Genomic DNA, 25,707 nt, shown 5'->3' on the forward strand with positions numbered 1-25,707 from the left:
AAATTCATCAAGTCTCTCTGTGCCTGGGTCCTCGTCTCAAAACATGACATCACTGTTTTGTACATTTTAACACAATTTAATCCCCATATTTGTGAAAGAAATGCAAAACACTTTTTTGAAACGTCTGTAACAAAATCATCAAATCTGATAAAGGTTATTTAAATGCTGTAAAAGAAGAATGGATTGGAATAAAAAAATACATATCCTAACCTTAATTACTGGGGGAGGATAATGAATGATGCTCAGAGTGAGTAAACAGTAAACTGAGTGCAATTTATGGATACATACAAAAACACTGCCAAAACAGCATAAATTATTACAAATAAATTATTATATAATATTAATGTTTTTTAAAAACTATAAAAATGGAGGCAACTTTGCCTGTGGTAGAATGTATAAAATGTATGAAAAAATCTTTACTGCAGATGCTAATTTTGTGTTGTAAGATTTATGAGTTTCATGCTTTCATCGTGGTACTTGGGAGAGCTTGACATTTTCCTCACACTGTAAAAAGTTTGAGAAACACTGGTAAGGTAAGTGTATGTGTGCTTTTAGAAAACATTTAAAGCTGCTGTACAGAATCTTTGAAACAAGCTTAAAACATTTTTAGAATATAAACAGAGCATCTGCTTCTCTTTACAGCTCCTCACTCCACCAGGGCTCCGTTTGGCTCTTTCTGCACAAATGTGATGTACGTACTGCAGCAGTCATACAGACAACTGGACGGTCCAAAAGTTGGCCTACCTATTACTGGCTGAGGTTTTAGTAGAGTTGTGGCTGAACCACATAAAATATATCAGTAATTTTAATCTCCCCAATCAATGATAATGTTATGTTGGAATGTTGTTAAAGAGGTCAAAAGTGTTTCAACCCAGTTTGTTTTGCAGATTCTGTATAGCAGCTTTAATATAGGGAGAACACAACTTCCAGACTGTGTGAGTAAAATCAGGTTTTTTTTCTTTGTCAGTTTAACAGTTTCTGTTTTGCCTGTCACTGTTCGCTGTCTGTTTTCTTACCTGGTTCTTCCTGACCTTTCTCCTCACGTTCCCCTCTTTCCTCTCTCCCTCTTTGGACTGACAATCATACACAAATAGATTGTATTCAATTAGATGAAAAATTACATTAATATGAAAAAATACTATTAAGATCACTAACGAAAAGTCCTCTCTCAGTGTACTTTCAACCAAAAGGCAAATAACCAAACCACATCTACATCTAATAAAAGATATGAATATTGAAACACTGATCCAACATTATCCTTTATTGATGGATCATTTGATCTTACACTTTTACCTGAATGTGGCTCCTGTTTTTGAAAAAAACTTTCTTATATCCATTATGAACCTGGTTGTCTCTCTGTACACACACACCACACACACACACACACACACCACACACACACACACACACACACACACACACACACACACACACACAAAAAACAGGTGTTCTAAGGTTAATGGGCATTCAGTCAGTTAGTATCCATTTCAAACAGCACAGTGGTAACAACAGCAGGCTACGGACAATTATAAATTTTAGATTTTAAATAGGCTGTATACATTTCAATGGGAGCAACAGGACGGCCAAATGTCGCTGATTTTACTACAGAGCAGGACGGATTGAAGGGTAGCAAACATCGTCGGAAAACAAGTTTTCAACACTGCAGGTTACCTGGTGTCATGTTTTTCAGCTAAAAAGAAACATGTCTGATTCGGACCTAACTATATAAAGAGTAACTGAAGGTTAAATGCAGCTAATATGTCCTGTTTTAAGCCAGGCCTCACACCTCCGCTCCGCTGCATCTCAGCCACCATCACTGAGAGCAGGGGAGAGGTGAGCTGGAACAAACCATTTTAGGAGGGTTGGGGGATTTCTATACTTTTGTTGTTAAAATGTTACGTCTCAACCCAGTACTGTATGTTTTTTATATTTTTAGTAGTGTGTCACACAAACAGCAAATATTGTAAAAAAACAAACAAACAAAAAAGTCAAAAAAGTAAGAAATCTGTGGGGGTGCTTTGATTCATTTTGCGGTGCTTCAGCACCCCCAAAAATGGGCTAAAATCGCCCCTGGTAGAGAGTAAATAATTCCAGGTCTCCCTTTTTTATCTTCTGTTCTAGAAGAAAGGTTATGTGATACAGTACATATATATATATATATATATATGTACTGTATCACATAACCTTTCTTCTATTCTATTCAATTATTACTTTTTTATTCAACCACAATGTGATAAATTTCTTAAATGAAAAAAAAAATGTTTTTCTCAAATCTACAATAATTAGTTGTGCATTCTTGACATTTTTTTGTGTTGGAAGATTACAGAAATACAGAACTATTCACAACATTTATTGTTGTCAGTTTGTCATTCATTTCCCACCATATGTTACGACTATGTACATTTTAGTTGTATTGAAATATTTAATAGATTTCATATTGAATGTCTCCTTTCATTCACAAGACAGAGACCAAACTGAGAAGTAAAACCCTCTCAAGCGCTTTACTTGTTCCTTTACAAATGCTTCATCATATTTCACTGTAAATGAAACATGCTCAGTAGGTGTCCAGATCACAAGTGTGGCAGTCTTGAGTAGAGATGGCACGATACCACTTTTTTATGTCCGATACCGATATCATAAATTTGGATATCTGCCAATACCGATATGAATCCGATATAGTGTTTTTTAATCAATAAAACTGTTTTTTTAATATCTTGCTGCATTTTGTATAAGTTCATACTCAAGTTTAAATAAACAACAACACTAAAGCTATTCTGTTATACCTGTATGTAAAAAATATACTGCACCCAAAATATTTCATAGTTCAGCAACACTGATCAATCTAATAAACTTAAACCTGCTCCATCCTCCCTATTCTGGTATTTTAAAGAGTACTTAGCAGAAATATTAAGCAACCTAACTAATAGGGTTGCAAACTCCCAGCAAAAGAAAATAGGGAACCACCCCCCACCCTCCACCTCATGATGCTTAATCAACGTAATCAACTTTAATTTGATGCAGTGTGAAAAAAAATGCACAGAAATAAATTATTTTCAAGAATAATTAAATAGATTCAACATCTTTCTTCTACAGAATTGCAGACTGCACAGATGGTATCTTCCCAAAGGAAAAAGTACTATAGCTTACTAGGGTATATTAGACTGAACAGTTACTATGTACAGTAATGGACTTCTATACATTTTACATCAGATTAAAACTTTGGGTGTAAGATTCAGATAATTATTTATTAAAAGCTAGACATTTTAAATGAGAATAAGAAAGAAAAGTATGTCTCTGTGCCCCCTTTTCCCTGTTAATGCCCTATCGGCCCCCCTGGCTAAACTTTGCTAGATCCGCCCCTGCACAGTTACCAGCCGTCAGCTGCCTAGAAAAGGATCCTGGTCTAGAAAGTAATATTAAATAAATTCTAACAACAGCTTATCAAGCTTAAACGTGCTGCTGTTGTTCAGCCGCTGGTTTCCTCTTTCTGGTGCAAAGTGGGCCAAAAACAAAGAAGAGAGACGGACTCGTGACAGAAAAGCCGATCAGCTGATCATTAAGCAGTTTCACAATTGAAGTAGCAGCAGGACAGAGAGAGGCAGTCGCTCCATATATCGGTTGTTAAGCTTAATGTGGGAATGCTTTACAAACATTCAGAGATGAACTTACACACTTGCTTTACTTCTCTGGGATAACTTCCTCGGAGATGAAATGCCGGTTTGGTAGGAGGCTACAAATACACACAGCCGCTCTATCACGTGAGCACACTGCTCCGACGTGCTACGGTTATGAGCCGAGTTACGCCGTGTTGCAAGTTTTTTGAGGTGCTTTTTTGATATTTAATGGATCGGATTACATTTTTTATTTCTCTCCGATATCCGATCCAGTAATTTACGTCAGTATCGGACCGATACCGATACGTAATATCGGATCGGTCCATCTCTAGTCTTGAGCCCTGTGCAAAACATTGCAAGTTGCACTTGCATGTAATAGCCTCTGCTGCCAGTTTTCTGCAGCTGCAGTTCTCCATCTACCAGTTTGATATCGCTGCATTTCTGGGTAAGCTGCTCCGTGAGTGAAGGATAAGTCGGCACAGGACATTTTATTTCTAGAAGCACATCTGAGTCAATGACCCCGTCAGGACTCGCAGAGAGCCATGGCTCCTGGATGCTGATAACACTACCCATGTGAAGGATGTTCATACCCTGTTCTTTCAGCTGATGACAAGCTCTAACTTCATTGTCTTTACCATAGTTTCTTTCATAATTCCCACGAAAGGAAGGGTACATGTGCTCAGATAAAAATTTGTCATTTTTTTGTGGTGGCACGTACTGCAACTTTTTTTAGCGGAGCTTGCTGTAAGTCTGATTTTCCTGCAGTTGTGCCACAAATTAGATGCACTTTGCGCTTTTGTTTCTTCTTGTAATTGTTCTGCTTGCTCTTCAGAAACTTGAATGTATGCCTGGTAGAATGCCCTGCATGGATTACAGCTTAGTTTGTAACTGTGTGCTTGGTGTGGCTGAAAAAATTGCTCATCAACTTTACTGTTGCGGTGAGGACCTGCAGATGGCGAGGCATTGTAACACTTTCCAATTAATGTGTTCTTGAGGAGGAAAAGTGGCTTCACTGGTGCTTTGCTAACACTGTCAATAAAGTCTTGATGTGTAAGGTGATATGGTGTGTTAGGGAGAAATTGTGTCACTGCAGTCCGGGAGTTCACATCGTACTGCTGCTCTGCCCTGTGATGTCTGAAGTTTATCTGGCTTAGACGTTTAGGTTCAAGGTTCTTTGCTGTCACTGCATTCCACCTGCGCTGCTCGTCTGTACACGCAAGCCCTGTCTTTCCACTGATTGCAGCATTCTGCACCTGTAACAAACAATAGTTTTTTCTCACTGTCAACACTGAAGATTTAACATAATGAGGAAGTTCACACTAACAAAAGCAGTACACGGTTGGTGTCCTGCATGTTATAGATATGACCCTGGGTCAATACACCTGAATCATATCCAAAACAGATATAAACACTGGCAAAGTCACCCATATTATCCATTTCATATTAATAGTTACTTTTTGATGCAGAAATATACACCCACAGTCTAATTTTTTTCAAAGTAGTGCGTGTGTACAAATATACATATATATAGACAAACATGTATTATACTACTCTGTGTCACTTCTTATAACTATAATTGTTCTTGTCTTGTAAATTTGCCCTTAATGTGCAGTCTTTTATTTTTTTTATATTTTATCTTCATGTGATTGTACAGCATACAGCCCACACAAAGTTAACGCAGGGTTCGTACGCTTTTTTCAGGGTCAAATTCAAGCACTTTTTAAGCACTTTCAAGGTCCCTTTTTAAGCTTTTCCAGCACACAGTTGCAGCAACTGTGACGTTCACTAGTAGAACTGACACACAAAACAAAACGACTACACCACACACTAACTACACAAGAAAACACACTAACTTGAGACTCCAAACATGATAAACGTCACAAATCTCTCACGTAAAACTCTCTCTCTCTTTTTCGCTCACTCGCTCTCTCTCTTCCCAACAACCAAATACCACATGTTGCCGTATCATTTTTTGATTGGTCGACATGGTACATTTTTCCACCAATAGGGAAGGAGTGTTTTTTTCTTTTTTCACCCACAAGCAAAGCGTGTTTGCTAGCGCTCTCCATAAAACAACGCCGTTTTTACCGTTTCTTCCCGGAGTAAACGCCACTGTTTTATTCAGAAACACCCCCCCCCCACAGGACCTATCAACACAATTTAAAAACTGGTATATAGCTTGAAGTCCGCACGTTCGTACGGTGGCCCTGAGAGGCCAAACGGACTGCAACTTCAGAAAACACTTGCAAAAAGAAAAATGCTGCAAAAAGAAAAACACTTGCAAAAAGAAAAATGCTGCAAAAAGAAAAACACTTGCAAAAAGAAAAATGCTGCAAAAAGAAAAACACTTGCAAAAAGAAAAATGCTGCAAAAAGAAAAACACTTGCAAAAAGAAAAATGCTGCAAAAAGAAAAACACTTGCAAAAAGAAAAATGCTGCAAAAAGAAAAACACTTGCAAAAAGAAAAATGCTGCAAATAGAAAAATGCTGCAAAAAGAAAAACACTTGCAAAAAGAAAAATGCTGCAAAAAGAAAAATGCTGCAAAAAGAAAAATGCTGCAAAAAGAAAAACGCTGCAAAAAGGAAAACACTTGCAAAAAGAAAAACGCTGCAAAAAGAAAAACGCTGCAAAAGCACACAAAGCACAACGGAAATAGGAAAAAAGACAACGGAAATGTTTCTGGGGAGACAATACCCGGACGGACCAGTTGCACGAACCAAAACATGCTAACAAGTGCACTGGGAGACACTTCAAAGAAGTGGAGCGGCCAAAGAGTAAACTTTCAAAAGTAAGTTCTGAATATTATGTCACTTATTTATGTGCAAATGTTTAATAATGAGGAACATTAAAACATTAATGTTGGCCACATGCCGGCAAAGTTATGTGACATTAGCGATGTTTGTACTTTCAGCATTTACATTATACGCCGTTAGATAGTCGACCTTAATCTTACAGAGAATCTGATGATTTTGTGGATAATTAAAGTCAGTCATATATCCACAAACACAACAAGCTGAAAGTCAGTGATGCTGCTCGGTTTGCAGTCCTGAATATGACGGCACAAGCAGGATTCACTGCACTGTTAATGTTAGCTATGTTATATTGCTGCCTCTGTTCGGTGGTGTCGAGCCAAACGGACTTTAACGTGTGTTTGAACGAGCTGACGGTTCAATCGTTAAGCTGAAAGAAAGATGCTTTAATCACAGGAGTCAAACATGTGTCCACTGGACCATCTGGAACTCTTCTTGTTTAGCACTCGTAATAACACAAACACTAAATCCTCCTTCTCTTGTGCTGTTTTGTAGCAGTGTATACACCTGAGTCTGTCACCTGTCTGTCTGTCCTGCACTCTCTCTCTGTTTCTTTCTCTCTGATTGTGGAATAAAAGTATGAACATGTATTTATAAGTTACACTTGTGTTTGAATCCTGCAGCTTATCACACATTTGATTTCCATGTGTGACAACTGCAAGTGTCCAGAGTGAGGACAGACTGAGGGACCCACTGCTGCACATCATCTGTGAGGCTTTGCACCCCTGATGATCCACCAGGACAAACTCAGCAGTGTGTGAGGAAGAGGAGGAGGAAGAGCCAGCAGCAGCTGACAGATGGAGAGAATAGACAGACTGTTCCCTGTTTGTGAAGGACTGCTAGGAAAGTTTAAAATAACTAATTGTCTGTCCTGAATCAGTCTTATTAGGTAATGTTCAAATAATGTTATCATTCCAGTGTTTTCAGTGTGGGAGAAAGTACTCAGGGCCTTCAAGTTACACACTATGAAAGGCAGCAACAAGTTTAATATTCAGAAACCTAAAGTATGTATCAGCAGCAGAATGGAGCTAAAAATAAATGTTTGTTTCAGTTCTATGAAGCTTTGAGTATTTTGGATTAGTAGTACTGCTGTGTTTGTTGCATCATATTGCTGTAATTGTTTATATGCTTTATATATTCTGAGGTAAGTTGATCTATAGTGTTACATCATATTCTATAAGGATGTTATGTGTTTGTGTACTTTCTGCCCAGTTTGACCCATTTAGCAGAAGTCAGCCTGTTTAAGGCTCTGATATCTATTCTATATGACTTAAAGCAGTTATGACATGGTCTGATTTTCTCACCCAATAAAGGAATATTTAATATTTCAGTCTACTCTTCATTCTATCAGAAACAGTTATCACAGCTTGTACATTTGCTTCTTCCACACATATATAAGCATTGAGCCAAATTTAGTAATGCCAACATATTAAAAAAAACAATATTTGTCTCTTATATATAATACATCTATATATACACTGTCAAAGATGCTTGTCTTTGAGTGAAGATTTAAGGTGATAGGAAATATAAATAAATGCAACTTGAATCTTTACTGAAGCTCAGTGTTTGGCACAGAGTTCATGTTCACTGCTGTAATAACTAATAATGATTAATAAAATATTGGCCATATTATATTTACATTACCAAAGTGAGATGACTTTAGTCTCATGAACAACATGAGCTAATTGTTATTTACTAGCTAATCTTAAATGACTGTTCAGTACAGAAATGAAGCCCAAAAATCATCAGCCTCAGATACTTATCAAATCACACGAAGCTCATGTAGAAACAAATGTACAAAATATGTTCTCCTTCATTTCTGTCAAACAAAGCTGTATGAAACGTTTCCAGCTGTTAGTATCATGGTTGCTAGGCAACCTGGGCAGCGCGACGGAGGCTAGACCGTCCCATCTCACAAGCCTACAAGCCGGCCTCAGCGGTCTTTGAGTGCGGCCCTTAAGGACCGTTAAGGCTGCGTACTTTAAGGCTGCAGACCCTGAATTGGGAAACAGTCCCTGAATTGGGATACAGCCATACATACATGTTTTGGTTCGTGCAACTGGTCCGTCCGGTTATTGTCTCCCCAGAAACATTTCCGTTGTCTTTTTTCCTATTTCCGTTGTGCTTTGTGTGTTTTTGCAGCATTTTTCTTTTTGCAGCGTTTTTCTTTGTGCAGCATTTTTCTTTTTGCAAGTGTTTTTCTTTTTGCTGCATTTTTCTTTTTGCAAGTGTTTTTCTTTTTGCAGCATTTTTCTTTTTGCAAGTGTTTTTCTTTTTGCAGCATTTTTCTTTTTGCAGCATTTTTCTTTTTGCAAGTGTTTTTCTTTTTGCAGCATTTTTCTTTTTGCAGCATTTTTCTTTTTGCAAGTGTTTTTCTTTTTGCAAGTGTTTTCTGAAGTTGCAGTCCGTTTGGCCTCTCAGGGCCACCGTACGTTCGACCCAAGTTGAAATGGAGACTCTGGGTCCGTCGACCCCAGAGGGTTAATCAGAAAGCCTTAAGTTGGCTAGTTATGTATCGGGCTAATGTTTAAAGCTTTGACTTGAGTAAATTAACTCATATTACTGCTAAGTAATGTTAGCTAAGTTCACAGCATATTCCGTAATAGCGCTGCCATACTGCATCACACTCAGTGCATTTCAATCATTTCTCCAGCGAGTTTGATAGCTAGCAAAATAATAACCATAATTTTAAAAAAAATAGCATGTGTAACGTACACGTACTGGGAAATTATTTACTGGGACTCACCTATCATGCGACTGGAGAACACAAACTCTGCCATTGTTGTTTTCCACCAAACTCATTAAAACAGCAACCTACAGGTATGTTAGCGCACTCATCCCCGACTGTCCGAGGGAGGGGCGGGGTCACATATTGAAACAGACGCAAGGCAGCCCAGGCGGGGAAATTTTGCTTTTGCGTCTCATTTTATTTCTCTATCTGATAAGAAAACAATTCAATCAGATAGCTATTTATTGTGAATGAAATACAGTTACATTTTCAAGCACTTTTAAGCACCACATCTGAAATTCAAGCACTTTTCAAACCTTGAAAAGACGACATTAGAATTCAAGCATATTCAAGGATTTCAAGGACCCGTACGAACCCTGTTAACGAGTGGCTTTCACATGTAAACAGTGCTCCACGTAATACTTGGCTAGATGGCAGTAGCGTGACTCCTTAATCACAGCCTTTGACCAGTCCAGTGTTTCTGTTTCAGTGATTTAAACATTGTGATATCCAGATAAGTGATATACCTTCCACAGAATAGCAGCCGCATGACTACATGATCTCCCTAATCAAGCGATACAGGAACAGCCGACTGTCTCCATTACTCCACTTTCTCTTAGCATTACCCATGCTAAGTGTTTCGCTTGATTAATGCTCTGGCTCGGCTCTACAGCTGCTTTAAGAAAAATAAAGTCGCCTTGTTTGTTGAGCAGTACTTTATCAATTTTGTTGCTGTGCAGGTAATTATACGCCTCGGTGCTCTTGTAATTACGTAATTCCTCGCCATCAACGCCTTCGGAAAATACAAGGTAATTAATAATGTGGATGTAGCCAGTGGCGGTCCTAGCCTGTTTGGCGCCCTGGGCGAACACTCCCTCTGCCGCCCCAAGGCCCCGCCCCTGGCCCCGCCCCATGGCTCCGTCCCCGGCCCTGCCCCCAACACACACAAAACCTGTTAAGGATTTTAGGTTAACATATTTTATTGTAAAAACTTTTGTTGGAACCATGCTGAATTTAACCAATATTTATCTCACACATAAACAAACATAAAAACTTACATATATTGGGGAAAAAAGCACTTTAAATATAAAAAAAAACACACACACACACAGAAGTCAAAATAAGACATGATTATCACAGTTATTATATTAAGTGTAAAAGGGAGATTCAAATAAGGCATTCCTAAATTCCACATTTATCATGTTTGCGCTTCACACAACACACACTGATATGAGATAATTGTCATCTAAATCTGACTCTTTCTTGACTTCCTTGATGCAAAGTCCTCAATAATGTCGTCATATGAAATCTGGTCAGCAATTGCATGATTGATGCTGATGATGGCAAGGCCAGTGAGGCGTTCCTGAGCCATAGTGGACCTGAGATATGTTTTTATAAGTTTCAGCTTTGAAAAGCTCCTCTCTGCCGAAGCCACAGTTACAGGTAGAGTAACTGCAATTCTCAGAGCAGTCCACAAATTTGGGTAAATTTCTGAGAGATCATTGTCATGCACAAAGTTCAGGAGCTCAAAAGAGGTCATAGATTTTGACGGTAAGTCAGGCAAATTCTTAATCTCCTGTGCAAGCTCTCTGGCATTCATGTCTGCTTGGTCCTGAAAAAGCAAAGTAGTGCTGAGGGCTTTACACTGTTCAGTGAGCTCATCATTTGAGAGATTTGGAAAATGTGTCAGTACTCCAAATTTCTCTCCCACATTTTCCAAAGTGATGAATCTCTCTTGGATGGAAGACACTGCAGCATCAACAACAACATTAAAAAAGGTCACCTCCAGCTTCTTTAGGGCATCACTCAATGGCTCATCAAATGACTCGTAAGAAAAGTGCCGCTTTGTAGATCTCAGTCTTTTCTGTTGCAGAACAGCCTCTATGTTCATGTCCTCACACATATCCTTGGCTGACATTTGTGCAGCTGAAAAGCCTGTTGCTCTGTAGTTGTGGAGAACTCTTTCTGTGTTTTTGAGGAGATTGACTGCTACATCCACATGCATGTTGGGAGACTGCATGAGCTTGCTCACTTGGTGGATTTGGTTCAGGATGTCATACCACACCACTGTACAAATGCTGAATCTGTATGATCCCACCTCCTCAGACAAAGACTGGGCCTCAATCTTTATGACTGAGTCTTTGGTGTGGTCTCTCACCTCAATCAAAGCCTCCCTCACTGCAGATGCTTGGTACCTCAGGGGCTCAACGCTGTTGATCTTACTTTCCCACCTTGTTTCAGACCACATCTTCAGTGTAATGTTAGCATGTTTTTTCAGGATGGCCCACCTCTGAGTGGAGGCTGAAAACAAATTGTAAAGTTTTTGCAAAATCCCAAAGTAACTTGTGGCATGAATAGATCCCTTTGCAGCATCAGCCACAACCAAATTCAGTGTATGAGCTCCACAGGGAACAAAAAGAGCTCTAGGATTCAGTTCCAGGAGCCTGGCTTGAATGCCCTTGTTTTTTCCCCTCATGTTGGCCCCATTGTCATATGACTGACCTCTGCAGTCCTCAAAGGGAATTTTCAGCTCTTCCAGCCTGTTTAAAATCATGGATGTGAGATGCTTCCCTGTGGATTCATCAGTTTCCAAAAAACCCATGAAATACTCCTCAATATGGGGCTTCTCTTGTAATGACACAATCCGAATCACAACTGACAGCTGTTCAGTGTGGCTAATATCTGGAGTGCAATCTAGAATTATGGAGAAAAACTTTGCCAGCTTGATATCATCAACGATTGTTGAAGTGATCTTGCTACTCAACAAATTGATGAGTTCGTTTTGTACATGGTGACCGAGATAGCTAGTGTGACTGTAAGTGCCTTTCTGGACACGGTTAATGTGCTCTTGCATTATAGGATCAAACCTTGCCATGAGTTCAACTTCTTTGAGAAAATTGCCATTTGATGGCGAAAACAGTGTTTCTGTGTGTCCCCTTAGTGCTAAATTTCTAATTGCGAGCGATTGAATGATAGCAATGAGACGAGCCAGCACTGCTCTCCATCTTATTTTCTCTGCCTGCTGAAGTGCCATCTCTTGTTTGTCAATTGTTTCACCTTTTTTAATCCTCACTACCAGTTCTTTCCATGCTTTCATGGAGTTATGGTGTTCAGGACTATTGTCATGTGAGGTGAGATAAGAGCTGGCATGCTTCCAATCTGTCAGTCCAGAACTTGTTAACTTCATGTTTCTTTTAGAAAACAGCTTGCAGCAGAAGCAAAAAAGGCTGTTGTTTTTCTCAGAATATACTAGCCAACTTCTAGGCATCTTTTCTCCGCTTACTAGTGTTTTCTTAAAATATTGGTGGTGGCAACTTCTTCCGTCACCCTCGTTTCTAGGGAAAACAAAGTCAGGTGCTACCTTCCTCGGTCCTTTGGAAACCAGCTGTATTCGAATGCTGTCAGTGATAGCTGAAGGCCAGTTTCCAGGGTCCGTAGGCAGGGGCTCTTCCTCAGGGGGTTTAGCTCCAGGCATTTCTATGAGCATACATTTCCATTAGTATATACAAGTAATTTGGAATAAACAGCATTCATAGTGGCGGAACAATCTTTGCAAAATATTATACAACACACACAGATACTCAGGCTGCACGTAATCACACCTGAAGTGGACGCAATTGGGTCTTCATCCTCAGGATCAACATATGTGGCTGAGGAGGTGGATGGCTGCTCATCTTGGGCAGTGGCAGTTGCAGAGGGCGCTCCAAAATATTTCAGAAGTGCCCCTGAAGAGAAAACCAATATAAAACTCTGATACATGCCTGCATGTATCAGATAAATGTATCATAATAAAACAATAATTAAAACAAGAATATAATTTGGCTAATTTATCAAATATTTAGAATTATATGTATAACAAGCATTTTATTGAATAGGCTACCACACTATCAGTGTTTGGAAGTCATTCATTACTCTATAATTACAGTAAGATACATTACAGTATGTAACTTTCCTAAAAAATGTAGCCTAATAGTGTAAGGATTTTTCTTTTTTCCCACGTCAGCTAGACTACAACAGAATACTATCGTCAGATTTTAGCATAGCATAGTATGCAAGCGGCTAACAAACAGTCATTATAATTTGTCATACATTGAGAATAGTAGACAAATCAACAAAACAGCTCTTCCAATTAATGGGTAATTAATATTGTGCTGAACACAGTCTAAAATAGTCAATGAACCACATCAGTGTTTACTTTCTGTCTACTGTTTACTTTCATAGGCAAGTGGCTAGCAAACGTAAACAGACGTTTACCCAATCCCTACTAATTATGTTATCTTGTTTCAGGATACATGTCATACATAATACCTGCCATTATCCAGTGACACATCTGCTTACCTGTATCTTTTGCTCGTTTCTCCTCCTCTTCTTTTCTTTTTTTTCTAAAGTGAGCACCTGATGGCTTTGAACTTTTCTTGTCCATAGCCGTGTTTATTTTGCCCTTCAGTATCAAGACCCATCCCCCAACCTGAGAATCACAACGTAAACTAACAGCCCTACACGTTAGTGCGCAGACTGAGTTTATATATGGTTTTTTTTTTTCTGCGATTTCGCACAACCCAGGAAAATAAAATGTGACATAATGGGTTTGGATGACAATATTATTAATGAAATGTGCTCTATTTGGAAGCACCCCCGCTCCCCTCTCCTTGTGTGTAAGACTTCAGCACAGCAGCAGCAGCGAGCAGGCGCACCGAGGGCTCTCGCGCTCACTTTTCGTGTATAGAATTTGAAAAAACATCGGTGCAAATTATAAGTCTGTATCATGATGTCTGGTGTTTTCGTGTTTGTTGGTTTGTTTTTATTTTGTTTTATTTTGCGAGTTGGTTATTAGATGCTGCTCCAGCCACCAGAGAATCCCCCGCCGCCCCGCCCTCTCCTCCCTGCGCCGCAAGCAGCAGGCGCACCTCGCAAACGGAGGGCGCCCTTACTCCCAGCAAATGGGCGATAGAAAACCGATCGGTGCCTATGCCATTCCTAATATGCGTTGGCTGCCGTCGGGCAGCATGAGTACGAGCATTTTTTTTTTTTTCGATGCCCGTGATGCCGCCCCCATCACGATGCCGCCCGGGCAACCGCCCGTCTCGCCCGTATCTAAAACCGCTACTGGATGTAGCTAACATCGGGCCATAGTTTCATGTCATCTATTCGCTCTGTGAGAAGTGACAGGTGAGGCACTGCAACTGAACTGTCCTCGCTGCTTTTTAAAACATCTCTACTGTGTATCCACCTTCAATGTGTTGCCATTTACTCCAGGTAAAAGAAACTGCAGTGAGAAAAATCTTTATCAACAGTGAAGGTATAACCCTGCAACTGTCAACAACAGCGCAAGCGGAAGTAAAAAACCGGCTTTCGCTATGAATCGGGGTAATGGCGCGAACTCAGAAATACTGTGGATACACATGCAGATATACACTCATCCCCCCTCCCCCTCCAAACGCCTTCGACGCTTATTCCCTTCCGATGCTGACGGTGAATCAAGGAGACCAGCGCATAGGCTGCAGGCCCGGATGTACTGTCTACACTGACTGTCTCTCACCCTTTACCCACCCCTGTTGCTTCTCATGTGTTTCTTTTGTGTATTAAGAGTTTTTTCATGTGCTATGTGCAGAGGTGTTTTTGTCTGTTCTCAAACTGATCTCCCTGTTGGAGCTCAGTCTGGGGGGAATTATTTTTTTCTCCTTATCCTTCCTCATGTGGTGCTTTTTCCATTGTTATACCTCTCTGACCTGCCTTCCCCATGTGATGTTTTTGTGTAATGTATATATGGTTGGAGGGTAAGATGGCGCCCCCCTTGCGTGCAATAGGTCGGCAGCCGTAACATGAAATTTCCCCTTGTGGGACTAATAAAGGTATATCAATCAATCAATCAATCAATCAAGTAGGGAAGCAGATGCCATTTCGGTTGCCAAAGCAATATGTAAGAATATCATCCCGGAACACGGGATTCCAGAGACTATTTATAGTGATGATGGTCCACACTTTGTAAATGAAGTGATTGGATTAATGGCACAGCATCTAGGGATAACACTAAAACATCATTGTTCATATCACCCACAAAGTGCAGGGTTGGTAGAGAGAACTAACGGCACAGTAAAGCTAAGACTTAGGAAGTCAATGGAAGACACAGGCAGGACATGGTTAGACTGTATAGAACAGAACGGTCTGACTCTTTGAGATTATATATGGTAGAGTATTTAGAGTTTTAGTCTTCTGTAGTGATGATAGAAACGCAGAAGAGAGAGCACATTAGCAGATTGGATGCTAAAAATGTTTAAAAGTACAGAAGTCATGAGAACAAATGATCTGCCAGATGATTCTGTTTCTCCGCAGGAGCAGAGTCTGAAGTCTGGAGATGGGATGTTGATAAGGCCATGGAGAGGAAGTGCTCCGTTCTTACTGCAGGTTTTCATAGAAAGTATAGAGAATAACACCCTCCCTCCTACTCTTACTCAGGGTCTCATAACACTTATTCCAAAGCCAAACAAAGACTTACTTCTTATTGATAATTGGAGACCCATCTGTCTGCTCAATAATGACTATGAGATTATGGCTTTAGTACTTGCTAACAGAATTAAAGAGTTCTTGGATACAATTATCGATGAGACACAATCAGGCTTTATGAGAAATAGACACATTTCTAATAACATTAGACTGGTTTTGGATCTACTTGATTACTCTGATTTGGTATCTGACAATAGCTTCATTCTCTTCCTGGATTTTTAAAAGGCTTTTGATACAATTGAACATCAATTTATTTTCCACTCTTTGAAAAAACTTTGGCTTTGGATAATTTTTCTGTAAAGCTTCAAAACCTTGTACACGAATGGCAATAGCTCAATTAAAATGATTAAGACTCCACCCCAAGATTTGACCTGTTATACAAGGAATCACCATAGCTGATAAAGAGCTCATCATCAGCCAGCTAGCTGATGACACCACTCTTCTCGAAGAATGCAAATCAAATCCCTCCAGCCCTTAGTGTCATTAGTGATTTCTCTGAGGCATCTGGTTTATGTCTAAATCTAAAAAATATGAATTACTAGCAATTAAAGGCTGCACTGCAAATGTTATCTGTAACATTTCTGTTAAACAAGAAGTCACATACCCAGGACTGTTAATATCCAAAGACCAAAAGTCAAGATGCTCGTCAAACTTTAACAAAAAAAAAAAAGGTACGTTCTAAATGAAACGTCAGACGTCACTTATCACGTGACGCTGACCAAACGAATCATGCCTCGACTCAGTGCTTCTGAAGCAGCGTGTTGATCTTTTTGACACACGCACCGGAGCGTCAGCTTCAAGCGGACCATCACTACCTCTCACATCTAAAGGTAAGTGCCAAGGTAACTTTGAACTGAGTTCAGTCAATCTTGAGTTTTTCGAAGTTTTCTGTTGCTCTCTGTGAGAGAAGACTGTTAAAGGGGAGGCTCTCCAGAGTGTAGCAAAACAGGAAACCACAGCTGTGTGTTTGTAAGTGTGCAAACGAATAGATTAGAAGTGCAAGTGAGCCACGAGTACAGAAAGGTCAATTTTCGTGAGTTGTTTTTCTCACCACTGATCACGCGCTCAACACTCTACACATACTTGCATCACACGCGCGCTCTCAAGCATCAGTATGCGGTTGTTAAGTCTGACGTCACTAGCCGTGTCTGGGCCTAAACTCCGCTGGAGGTCCATATATCAAACGATCACTATGGCATTACTGAGAGTTGGAAAAACTGTCTAAAGTCATTCATCTTTAATAAAATGATCAGCGTTCTGCTCTACCAGGTGTAACAATTGAGTTTAACATCCAGGCATCCATGAAAACGGAATTTATGACATTTAACGGAGTTGGAAGCTAGCGAGCTAACTTCTATCTAAATACAATACAGCATGTCCTGACTGCGAGGTTTTGGAAACAAATTAAAACGTACAGCTCTGTTATCACTTCCAACATAAATGAAGACAGAAAACTAAACAGCCGTGACGTTTGTAGGGTTACTGAAGTTTGGCTAGCTGGTATATAATGATGTGCTACGTGACCGCTAGCGACACAGCTATGTTAGCATAATATAAACAAGCTAACTTTTTTTCTCCAAAAGTTGAATCTGTTCATCTGGACGTAGCGTTTTGTGGGAGAAACGTTTCGTCACTCATCCAAGTGACTTCTTCAGTCTCAGCTGACTGCAGGTTTCCCCAAACCTTATAAACAGTACATTTGCATAATGACTGAAACCAGCCCACTGAAGGAACAAAGGGCTGTGAGGTCAGTTCCTTAATCATAATTATGCAAATTCTCATGACCATTGATCAACAATCACTGACCAAAACCCACTGATCAAAGAACACTGATCAATGGCCATGAGTCCCATTCACAGAGAGTTGGGGAATGGCTGCAATCACAGCGTTGTAAGGTGGCGAAAGATGTACCCTTAGGCCGCCTCCTCGATTCAGAGATGGTCTTTCCCTTTTCACGTAAATGGCCTCCTTGACTCCGCGCTCAAACCAGCGTTCCTCCCTGTCCAGGATGTGTACATCCTCATCATTGAAAGAGTGTCCACTGGCCTGTAGGTGTAAATAGATTGCAGAGTCCTGGCCTGATGAGGTAGCTCTTCTGTGTTGTGCCATCCACTTCGCTAGAGGTTGTTTGGTTTCCCCGATGTATAAATCCTGGCAATCCTCCTGGTGCTTAACAGCCTACACTATGTTACTCTGTTTGTGTCGGGGGACCCGATCCTTGGGGTGGACCAGTTTTTGGCGCAGCGTGTTTTGGGGTTTAAAAGCCACAGAGACCCGGTGTTTAGAAAAAATGCGTCTCAACTGCTCCGATACTCCTGACACATATGGGATCACTACAGGTTTTCGCTTGGGCAGCGGTTGTCCTTCTCTCCTGGATCGGCTGGAGCTTTCTTTAGGTGCCTTTCCAGCTTTGACAAAAGTCCAGTTGGGATAACCACATTTACTCAGGGCCTTCTTGATGTGCTGTTCTTCTGCCTCCCTGGCCGCTGTGTCAGTGGGGATGGTGTTCGCTCTGTGTTGTAGCGTCCTGATGACACCCAGTTTGTGCTCCAGTGGATGATGAGAGTCAAACCTTAGATACTGATCCGTATGTGTAGGTTTACGGTACACATCAGCTTTTAGATGTCCCCCATTACTGATGGAAATCTCACAGTCTAAGAAGGCTAACCTGCCACTTTTCATATCCTCCCTGGTGAATTTGATGTCGGTCCTCCGAGTTAATGTGATCCGTGAAATGTAGTACGTCCTCAGATTTGATTTTCACCCAGGTGTCATCCACATATCTGAACCAATGGCTTGGTGGTGTTCCAGGGTAGGATAGCAAAGCCCTCTTTTCCTCTTCTTCCATGTACAAATTGGCCACGATGGGTGAAACTGGGGAGCCCATGGCACACCCATGTTTCTGCCTGTAGAACTGACCCTTGTATGTGAAGTAGGTGGAATGAAGACACAGTTCCAAAAGCAAACACACTTGGTCGATGCTGAGAGTGGTCCTGTTACTGAGGTTGGTGTCATCCTGTAATCTCTTATGGACTACCTCCAACGCTTCCGTGACTGGGATGCAAGTGAAGAGAGATGTAACGTCGTACGAGACCATGGTTTCATCTGCCTCCATAATGACATCTCTCACCTTCTCAACAAAATCCAGGGTGTTCTGGATGTGGTGTTCAGAGCTGCCCACCAGCGGGTTGAGGATCGAAGCCAGAAACTTGGAGATGTTATAGGTGACAGAGTTGATCATGCAGACAATCGGTCTTAAAGGTGCACCCTGTTTATGTATTTTCGGTAAACCATACAGACTTGGTGTAGACTCCCCTGGGTACAGCCTGTGGTATGAGGTCCGGTCAATAGCCTTGTCTTGTTCTAACTGCTTCACACAGTCTATCACCCTCTTCCTGTAGCCACTTCCTGGGTCTCGTTTCAGGGACTCATAAGTATTTTCATCACTGAGTAGTGACAAAATCTTCTCATGATAGTCTTTCTGGTTAAGCAATACTGTGCACCTACCCTTGTCTGCCGGAAGGATGATGATGTTGTTGTCATCACTAAGTGAAGTGAGTGCCTTCCTCTCCTCCATGGTGATGTTGGATGTTGGGGGCTTAGCATTGCTGAGACAGGCTGAAACTTTCGTTGCTCTGCTTCCACTTCTGCAATATTGTGTCAGGAGTATCGGAGCAGTTGATACGCATTTTTTCTAAACACCGGGTCTCTGTGGCTTTTAAACCCCAAAACACGCTGCGCCAAAAACTGGTCCACCCCAAGGATCGGGTCCCCCGACACAAACAGAGTAACATAGTGTACGCTGTTAAGCACCAGGAGGATTGCCAGGATTTATACATCGGGGAAACCAAACAACCTCTAGCGAAGTGGATGGCACAACACAGAAGAGCAACCTCATCAGGCCAGGACTCTGCAGTCTATTTACACCTACAGGCCAGTGGACACTCTTTCAATGATGAGGATGTACACATCCTGGACAGGGAGGAACGCTGGTTTGAGTGTGGAGTCAAGGAGGCCATTTACGTGAAGAGGGAAAGACCATCTCTGAATCGAGGAGGCGGCCTAAGGGTACATCTTTCGCCATCTTACAACGCTGTGATTGCAGCCATTCCCCAACTCTCTGTGAATGGTACTCATGGCCATTGATCAGTGTTCTTTGATCAGTGGGTTTTGGTCAGTGATTGTTGATCAATGGTCATGAGAATTTGCATAATTATGATTAAGGAACTGACCTCACAGCCCTTTGTTCCTTCAGTGGGCTGGTTTCAGTCATTATGCAGATGTACTGTTTATAAGGTTTGGGGAAACCTGCAGTCAGCTGAGACTGAAGAAGTCACTTGGATGAGTGACGAAACGTTTCTCCTACAAAACGCTACGTCCAGATGAACAGATTCAACTTTTGGAGATTTACTTTCCTGGATGATTGAGCATGCATCAAGACCCAACTTTTTTTCCACTCGATAAAAGTTAACGAGAGTGTTCTCGGTGGTCAGGAACAAATGTAATCGCATGGCAGGATCCTGTAAAATGACCAAACTTCAGCCAGGAGAGAAACTGAGATAATCCATCCACTATACGAGGTTAGTCATTCATATACTGCTGCATGGGCTGGGCTGTAGTTACATCCTAAGGTTTTAAAAACTGAGCTTAAATAAATGATTAGCGGTAATAAAAGCCGGGGGAGGTCAACAGTGATCACTGACTGTTTTAGGAGCTCTTTGAGATTAAATAGAAGAAAATACAACACATTAAACATGTTAACAACACAAAAGCCATATTAAACGCAGACTACTTTAGGCCCGGAAGTAGGTTTCATCACGTCATCACTTAACAACTGGATTGTACAATTCTGGGCGTCACGTGAGTTGCAGGTGTTACCATTTAATGGAAATCTCCATTGTTCTGTAGCAGTGGTTCTCAAACGTTTCACAATGAGTTTCACCCTTACGAGCGACATCAAAGCGCAGTAGTATAGGCCTATTTAACACCACACACACATTGATTCTAATAACAGGCCTCAGTCTCTCCTGCTATACTGCTAAATTTTGTATCGGTGCTCAAACCTTTTGTGTTTGTTTCCAATAAGTTTCCCACCTCAGGAAGCAAAAATGTGTTCTTTTTCTTGTCAGATGAACATATGAGACACTTTGACTCTTCAGTGCAGTGTGGAGCCTAACAAAGATCTGTTTTGTGTCCCAGCTGATCAGCAGGAGGAGAAGAGTCTGACGGAGCAGCAGAGGAACATTTTCAGCTACTTGGACTCAGCTCAGCCACTACAGAGAAAACAATGAGCTCAACACAGAAGGTGACAGACAGAGCAGGGCGATATGACCAAAAATATTTATCACGATATACATTTGAAAATTTGCGATAATGATATAACTGACGATATAATTGACGCGAGACAAAATACTTTACAACTCCACAACTTTATTAAAAAACCCATCAATGTATTTTCACTTAAACAGCTTTTTTTATGTGTATTGAAGTTATATAAAAATTTCACAGTGCAAATGCAAATTCCTTGCTGACAGTTTAACCAAAAGGCATTTCCAGTGGAAATTGGCCGACATTTGCACTGTTAATATTTTTGGTCATATCGCCCTGCTCTACTTTCATGTGTTACTGTTTAGGCTTAAATTGGTTTGATGTTTGGTGCCTTTTTCTTAATGTAAAAAAACCCCTCAGGTTACAATCAGACATTTTTCTTCACTGAACCTGTTGGGTCTAAACTCAGACCCCGCTGTCTCCAGGACTTATTCCCATGAAAGAAAAACAAGGCAACAGCGATCGATCGATTTACTTGCAAGGGAGGCCTCGTCGGTATCTCAGAAACGCACTTCGAATCTCGTGTGTTTGACTGGATAAGTAAAAACAACATGATTTTAAATGTATCTAAATCCAAATCTATGTTAATTGGAAGCAGATTAGTCAGCAGCCCACAACTGAGTCTTTCCATAGCCAGTGTTAGAACACGTCACCCAGATTAAACTACTCGGCGTTACCATAAATCACCACCTTTCATGGTCTCAGCACATCGACTGTTTTTAAGAAAACGGGACAAGGCATAGCTATGGCTATGAAATGCTCTTTCTGTATCACTTCTTCAATTATGAAAGATGTCATTAATGCACTAGTAATGTCTCATCTGGAGTACTGTTCAATCATTTGGTCAGCAGCTAATAAGACAGATCTTAACAGACTTCAGTTAGTCCAGAATAAGGCGTCCAGATTAGATGTTCATACTATACTAATTAAAAATGGACCGATCCTCACCTCACAAAACGCGCTACTTGGCGTAACCCAGCTTTGCTTATCAGAGAAGTATGTGTCACTCGATAGAGCGGCTGTTGTCTGCGAGACCTGTCGGCGAACTGGTGGAGCATTTGGAGCCTCACTACATGCTTCCAAACCGCAGCGTTTTTAATCTTAATCTCTTCCATACTGAGGCGAAAAGGAAGCGATTTGTCCTGAACTTCAGCTAGAATGGGGGAAAAAAAGACTGGAGTTAGTCTGTGTCCTTAAGCTGCAGCTGCCTCTTCTTCTCTCATGTTTTCTAAGTAGCTGACAGCTGGTAACTGTGCAGGGGCGGCTCTAGCAAAGCTTTGCCAGGGGGCAGGTAGGGCATTAACAAGAAAAGGGAGGCACAAAAAATACTTTTCTTTGTTATTTCATTTAAAGGACTAACTTTTAATAAATAATTATCTGAATCTTACAACCAAAGTGGTCATCTGATTAAATGTATAGAAATCCATTACTGTATATGGTAACTATTAAGTCTAATTTACACCCTGGTAAGCTATAGTCCTTTTTCCTTTGGGAAGGTACCATCTGTGCAGTCTGCAATTCTGTTGAAGAAAGATGGTGAATCTATTTAATTATTGTAGAAACATAATTGATTATTTCTGTGCATTTGATTTACACGTGCATTAAATTAAAGTTCATTATGTCGATTAAGCATCATGAGGTGGAGGGCGGGGGTGGTTCTGGGAGATTTTTGCTGGGAGTTGGCAACTCTATTAGTTAGGTTGTTTAATATTTCTGATAAGTACTCTTTAAAATACCAGAATAGGAAAGATGGTGCAGGTTTAAGTTTATTAGATTGATGTGTGTTGCTGGACTATAAAATATTTGAATAGAATAGAATTCAACTTTATTGTCATTGCACATGTCACAGGTACAGGGCAACGAAATGCAGTTTGCATCCATCCAGAAGTGCTTTAGCCATGATATAGATATATTACAATATATATTAGCAATAATATAGATATGTAAGTTATATTACAGAAATGGGTCTATTATGGTATGTATGGTATGTACACAGTATAAAGTATGTTATGGATATGCTATAACTATAAGTATGTACAGGCTGTAGTGAGTACAAGCTATGAACAGGATATAAATATGAAAAACTATACAGAATATGAAATAAAAAAAAAAACTATACAGAAATATGAGATATAAAGCTATACAGAAATGGGAAATGTGCAAGTTATAAACGGTTGTAAAATTAAAAATTATCGTATTATACAAAATGATTATTTATACAGAATTATACAGTGGTGCAGTTAAGATAAGTGAGATATGTGGATAATTTCTACAGAGGCTATATAAAGTGCTAGTGGTTGTGAGTGGTGGTTCAGTCCATGTTATTGTTATTATTGTGTGTTTGAGGGTACAGTTGTCCATTGTGTGTGTGTGTGTAGGTGGTTGTGGGTGTGTGTATGTTCAGTCCATGAGTTTAACGTGGGTCAGATGTCAGGAGGCAGAGTTCAGGAGTCTGACAGCTGTGGGGAAGAAGCTGTTCCGGTACCTGGTGGTCTTAGTCCGGAGGCTCCTGTAGCGCCTCCCAGAGGGCAGGAGGGTGAAGAGTCCATGTGATGGGTGACTGGGGTCTTTGATGATTTTCCCAGCCCTTTTCAGACACCGCTTCCTGTAGATGTCCTTTATGGCAGGAAGTGGTGCTCCGGCGATACGCTGGGCAGTTTTCACAACCCTCTGCAACGCTTTCCGGTCCGAGGCAGAGCAGTTCCCGTACCAGACTGTTATACGGTTGGTCAGGATGCTCTCGATGGTGCAGCGGTAGAAATTCACCAGGATGTCTGAGGACAGGTGGTTCTTCCTCAGTCCTCAAGAAGAAGAGGCGCTGGTGAGCCTTCTTGACCAGCTTGGAGCAGTTGGTCGTCCAGATGAGATCCTCGGAGATGTGGACTCCAAGGAACTTGAAGCTGCTCACACGCTCCACAGCCGTCCCTTTGATGTAGATGGGTGGATGTGGGTCAGCATTCCTCCTGTAGTCCACGATGAGCTCCTTGGTCTTCTCGGTGTTAAGCAGCAGGTTGTTTGTGTCGCACCACTCAGCCAGACGATCCACCTCCTCCCTGTAGACGGCCTCATCGTTGTCACTGATGAGGCCAATCACCGTGGTGTCATCTGCAAACTTAATGATGGTGTCAGAACCATCGGCAGGTCTGCAGTCGTGGGTGAAGAGGGAGTAGAGGAAAGGGCTCATTTGGTGTAACGGAATAGCTTTAGTGTCTTGTTTTTAAAACTTGAGTATGAACTTATACAAAATGCAGCAAGATATTTATTTAAAAAACAGTTTTATTGATTACAAAAAACGCTATATTGGATTCATATCGGTATTGGACATTAAAAAGTGGCATCGTGCCATCTCTAATACTAATATCGATAAAATGCATTATCAACTTTCTTGGCTTCCTGTACAGGCTCAAATATTCTATGGCTTACTTGTAGTTATAAAGAACGCAATTCTGTTAAACACACCACATTTATTTCTGCTCAGCTGCAGTATCCAGATGAATTACAGGGAGTGCAGAATTATTAGGCAAATGAGTATTTTGTCCACATCATCCTCTTCATGCATGTTGTCTTACTCCAAGCTGTATAGGCTCAAAAGCCTACTACCAATTAAGCATATTAGGTGATGTGCATCTCTGTAATGAGAAGGGGTGTGGTCTAATGACATCAACACCCTATATCAGTTGTGCATAATTATTAGGCAACTCCCTTTCCTTTGGCAAAATGGGTCAAAAGAAGAACTTGACAGGCTCAGAAAAGTCAAAAATAGTGTGATATCTTGCAGAGGGATGCAGCAGTCTTAAAATTGCAAAGCTTCTGAAGCGTGATCATCGAACAATCAAGCGTTTCATTCAAAATAGTCAACAGGGTCGCAAGAAGCGTGTGGAAAAACCAAGGCGCAAAATAACTGCCCATGAACTGAGAAAAGTCAAGCGTGCAGCTGCCAAGATGCCACTTGCCACCAGTTTGGCCATATTTCAGAGCTGCAACATCACTGGAGTGCCCAAAAGCACAAGATGTGCAATACTCAGAGACATGGCCAAGGTAAGAAAGGCTGAAAGACGACCACCACTGAACAAGACACACAAGCTGAAACGTCAAGACTGGGCCAAGAAATATCTCAAGACTGATTTTTCTAAGGTTTTATGGACTGATGAAATGAGAGTGAGTCTTGATGGGCCAGATGGATGGGCCCGTAGCTGGATTGGTAAAGGGCAGAGAGCCCCAGTCCGACTCAGACGCCAGCAAGGTGGAGGTGGAGTACTGGTTTGGGCTGGTATCATCAAAGATGAGCTTGTGGGGCCTTTTCGGGTTGAGGATGGAGTCAAGCTCAACTCCCAGTCCTACTGCCAGTTTCTGGAAGACGCCTTCTTCAAGCAGTGGTACAGGAAGAAGTCTGCATCCTTCAAGAAAAACATGATTTTCATGCAGGACAATGCTCCATCACACGCGTCCAAGTACTCCACAGCGTGGCTGGCAAGAAAGGGTATAAAAGAAGAAAAACTAATGACATGGCCTCCTTGTTCACCTGATCTGAACCCCATTGAGAACCTGTGGTCCATCATCAAATGTGAGATTTACAAGGAGGGAAAACAGTACACCTCTCTGAACAGTGTCTGGGAGGCTGTGGTTGCTGCTGCATGCAATGTTGATGGTGAACAGATCAAAACACTGACAGAATCCATGGATGGCAGGCTTTTGAGTGTCCTTGCAAAGAAAGGTGGCTAT

General features: G+C 41.0%; 2 protein-coding genes across 3 annotated transcripts in view; one reads left to right on the forward strand and one right to left on the reverse strand.

Annotated features, from left to right (window-relative positions):
• Positions 1 to 25,707, forward strand: part of LOC109199679 (eotaxin) — a 367,879-nt gene that overhangs the window by 271,939 nt on the left and 70,233 nt on the right. The window lies entirely within an intron of this gene.
• On the reverse strand, positions 10,098 to 13,823 carry LOC112844711 (zinc finger MYM-type protein 1-like). Its single transcript, XM_025904334.1, has 3 exons — positions 13,492 to 13,823; positions 12,756 to 12,878; positions 10,098 to 12,630 (listed from the first exon to the last, which is right to left on the reverse strand). The coding sequence occupies exons 1-3, from the start codon at positions 13,574 to 13,576 to the stop codon at positions 10,400 to 10,402; spliced, it is 2,439 nt and encodes an 812-aa protein (XP_025760119.1). The 5' UTR covers positions 13,577 to 13,823; the 3' UTR covers positions 10,098 to 10,399.

The sequence above is a fragment of the Oreochromis niloticus genome, unplaced genomic scaffold (genome assembly GCF_001858045.2).
Source record: "Oreochromis niloticus isolate F11D_XX unplaced genomic scaffold, O_niloticus_UMD_NMBU tig00000795_pilon, whole genome shotgun sequence".
NCBI classification, from domain to species: Eukaryota; Metazoa; Chordata; class Actinopteri; order Cichliformes; family Cichlidae; genus Oreochromis; species Oreochromis niloticus.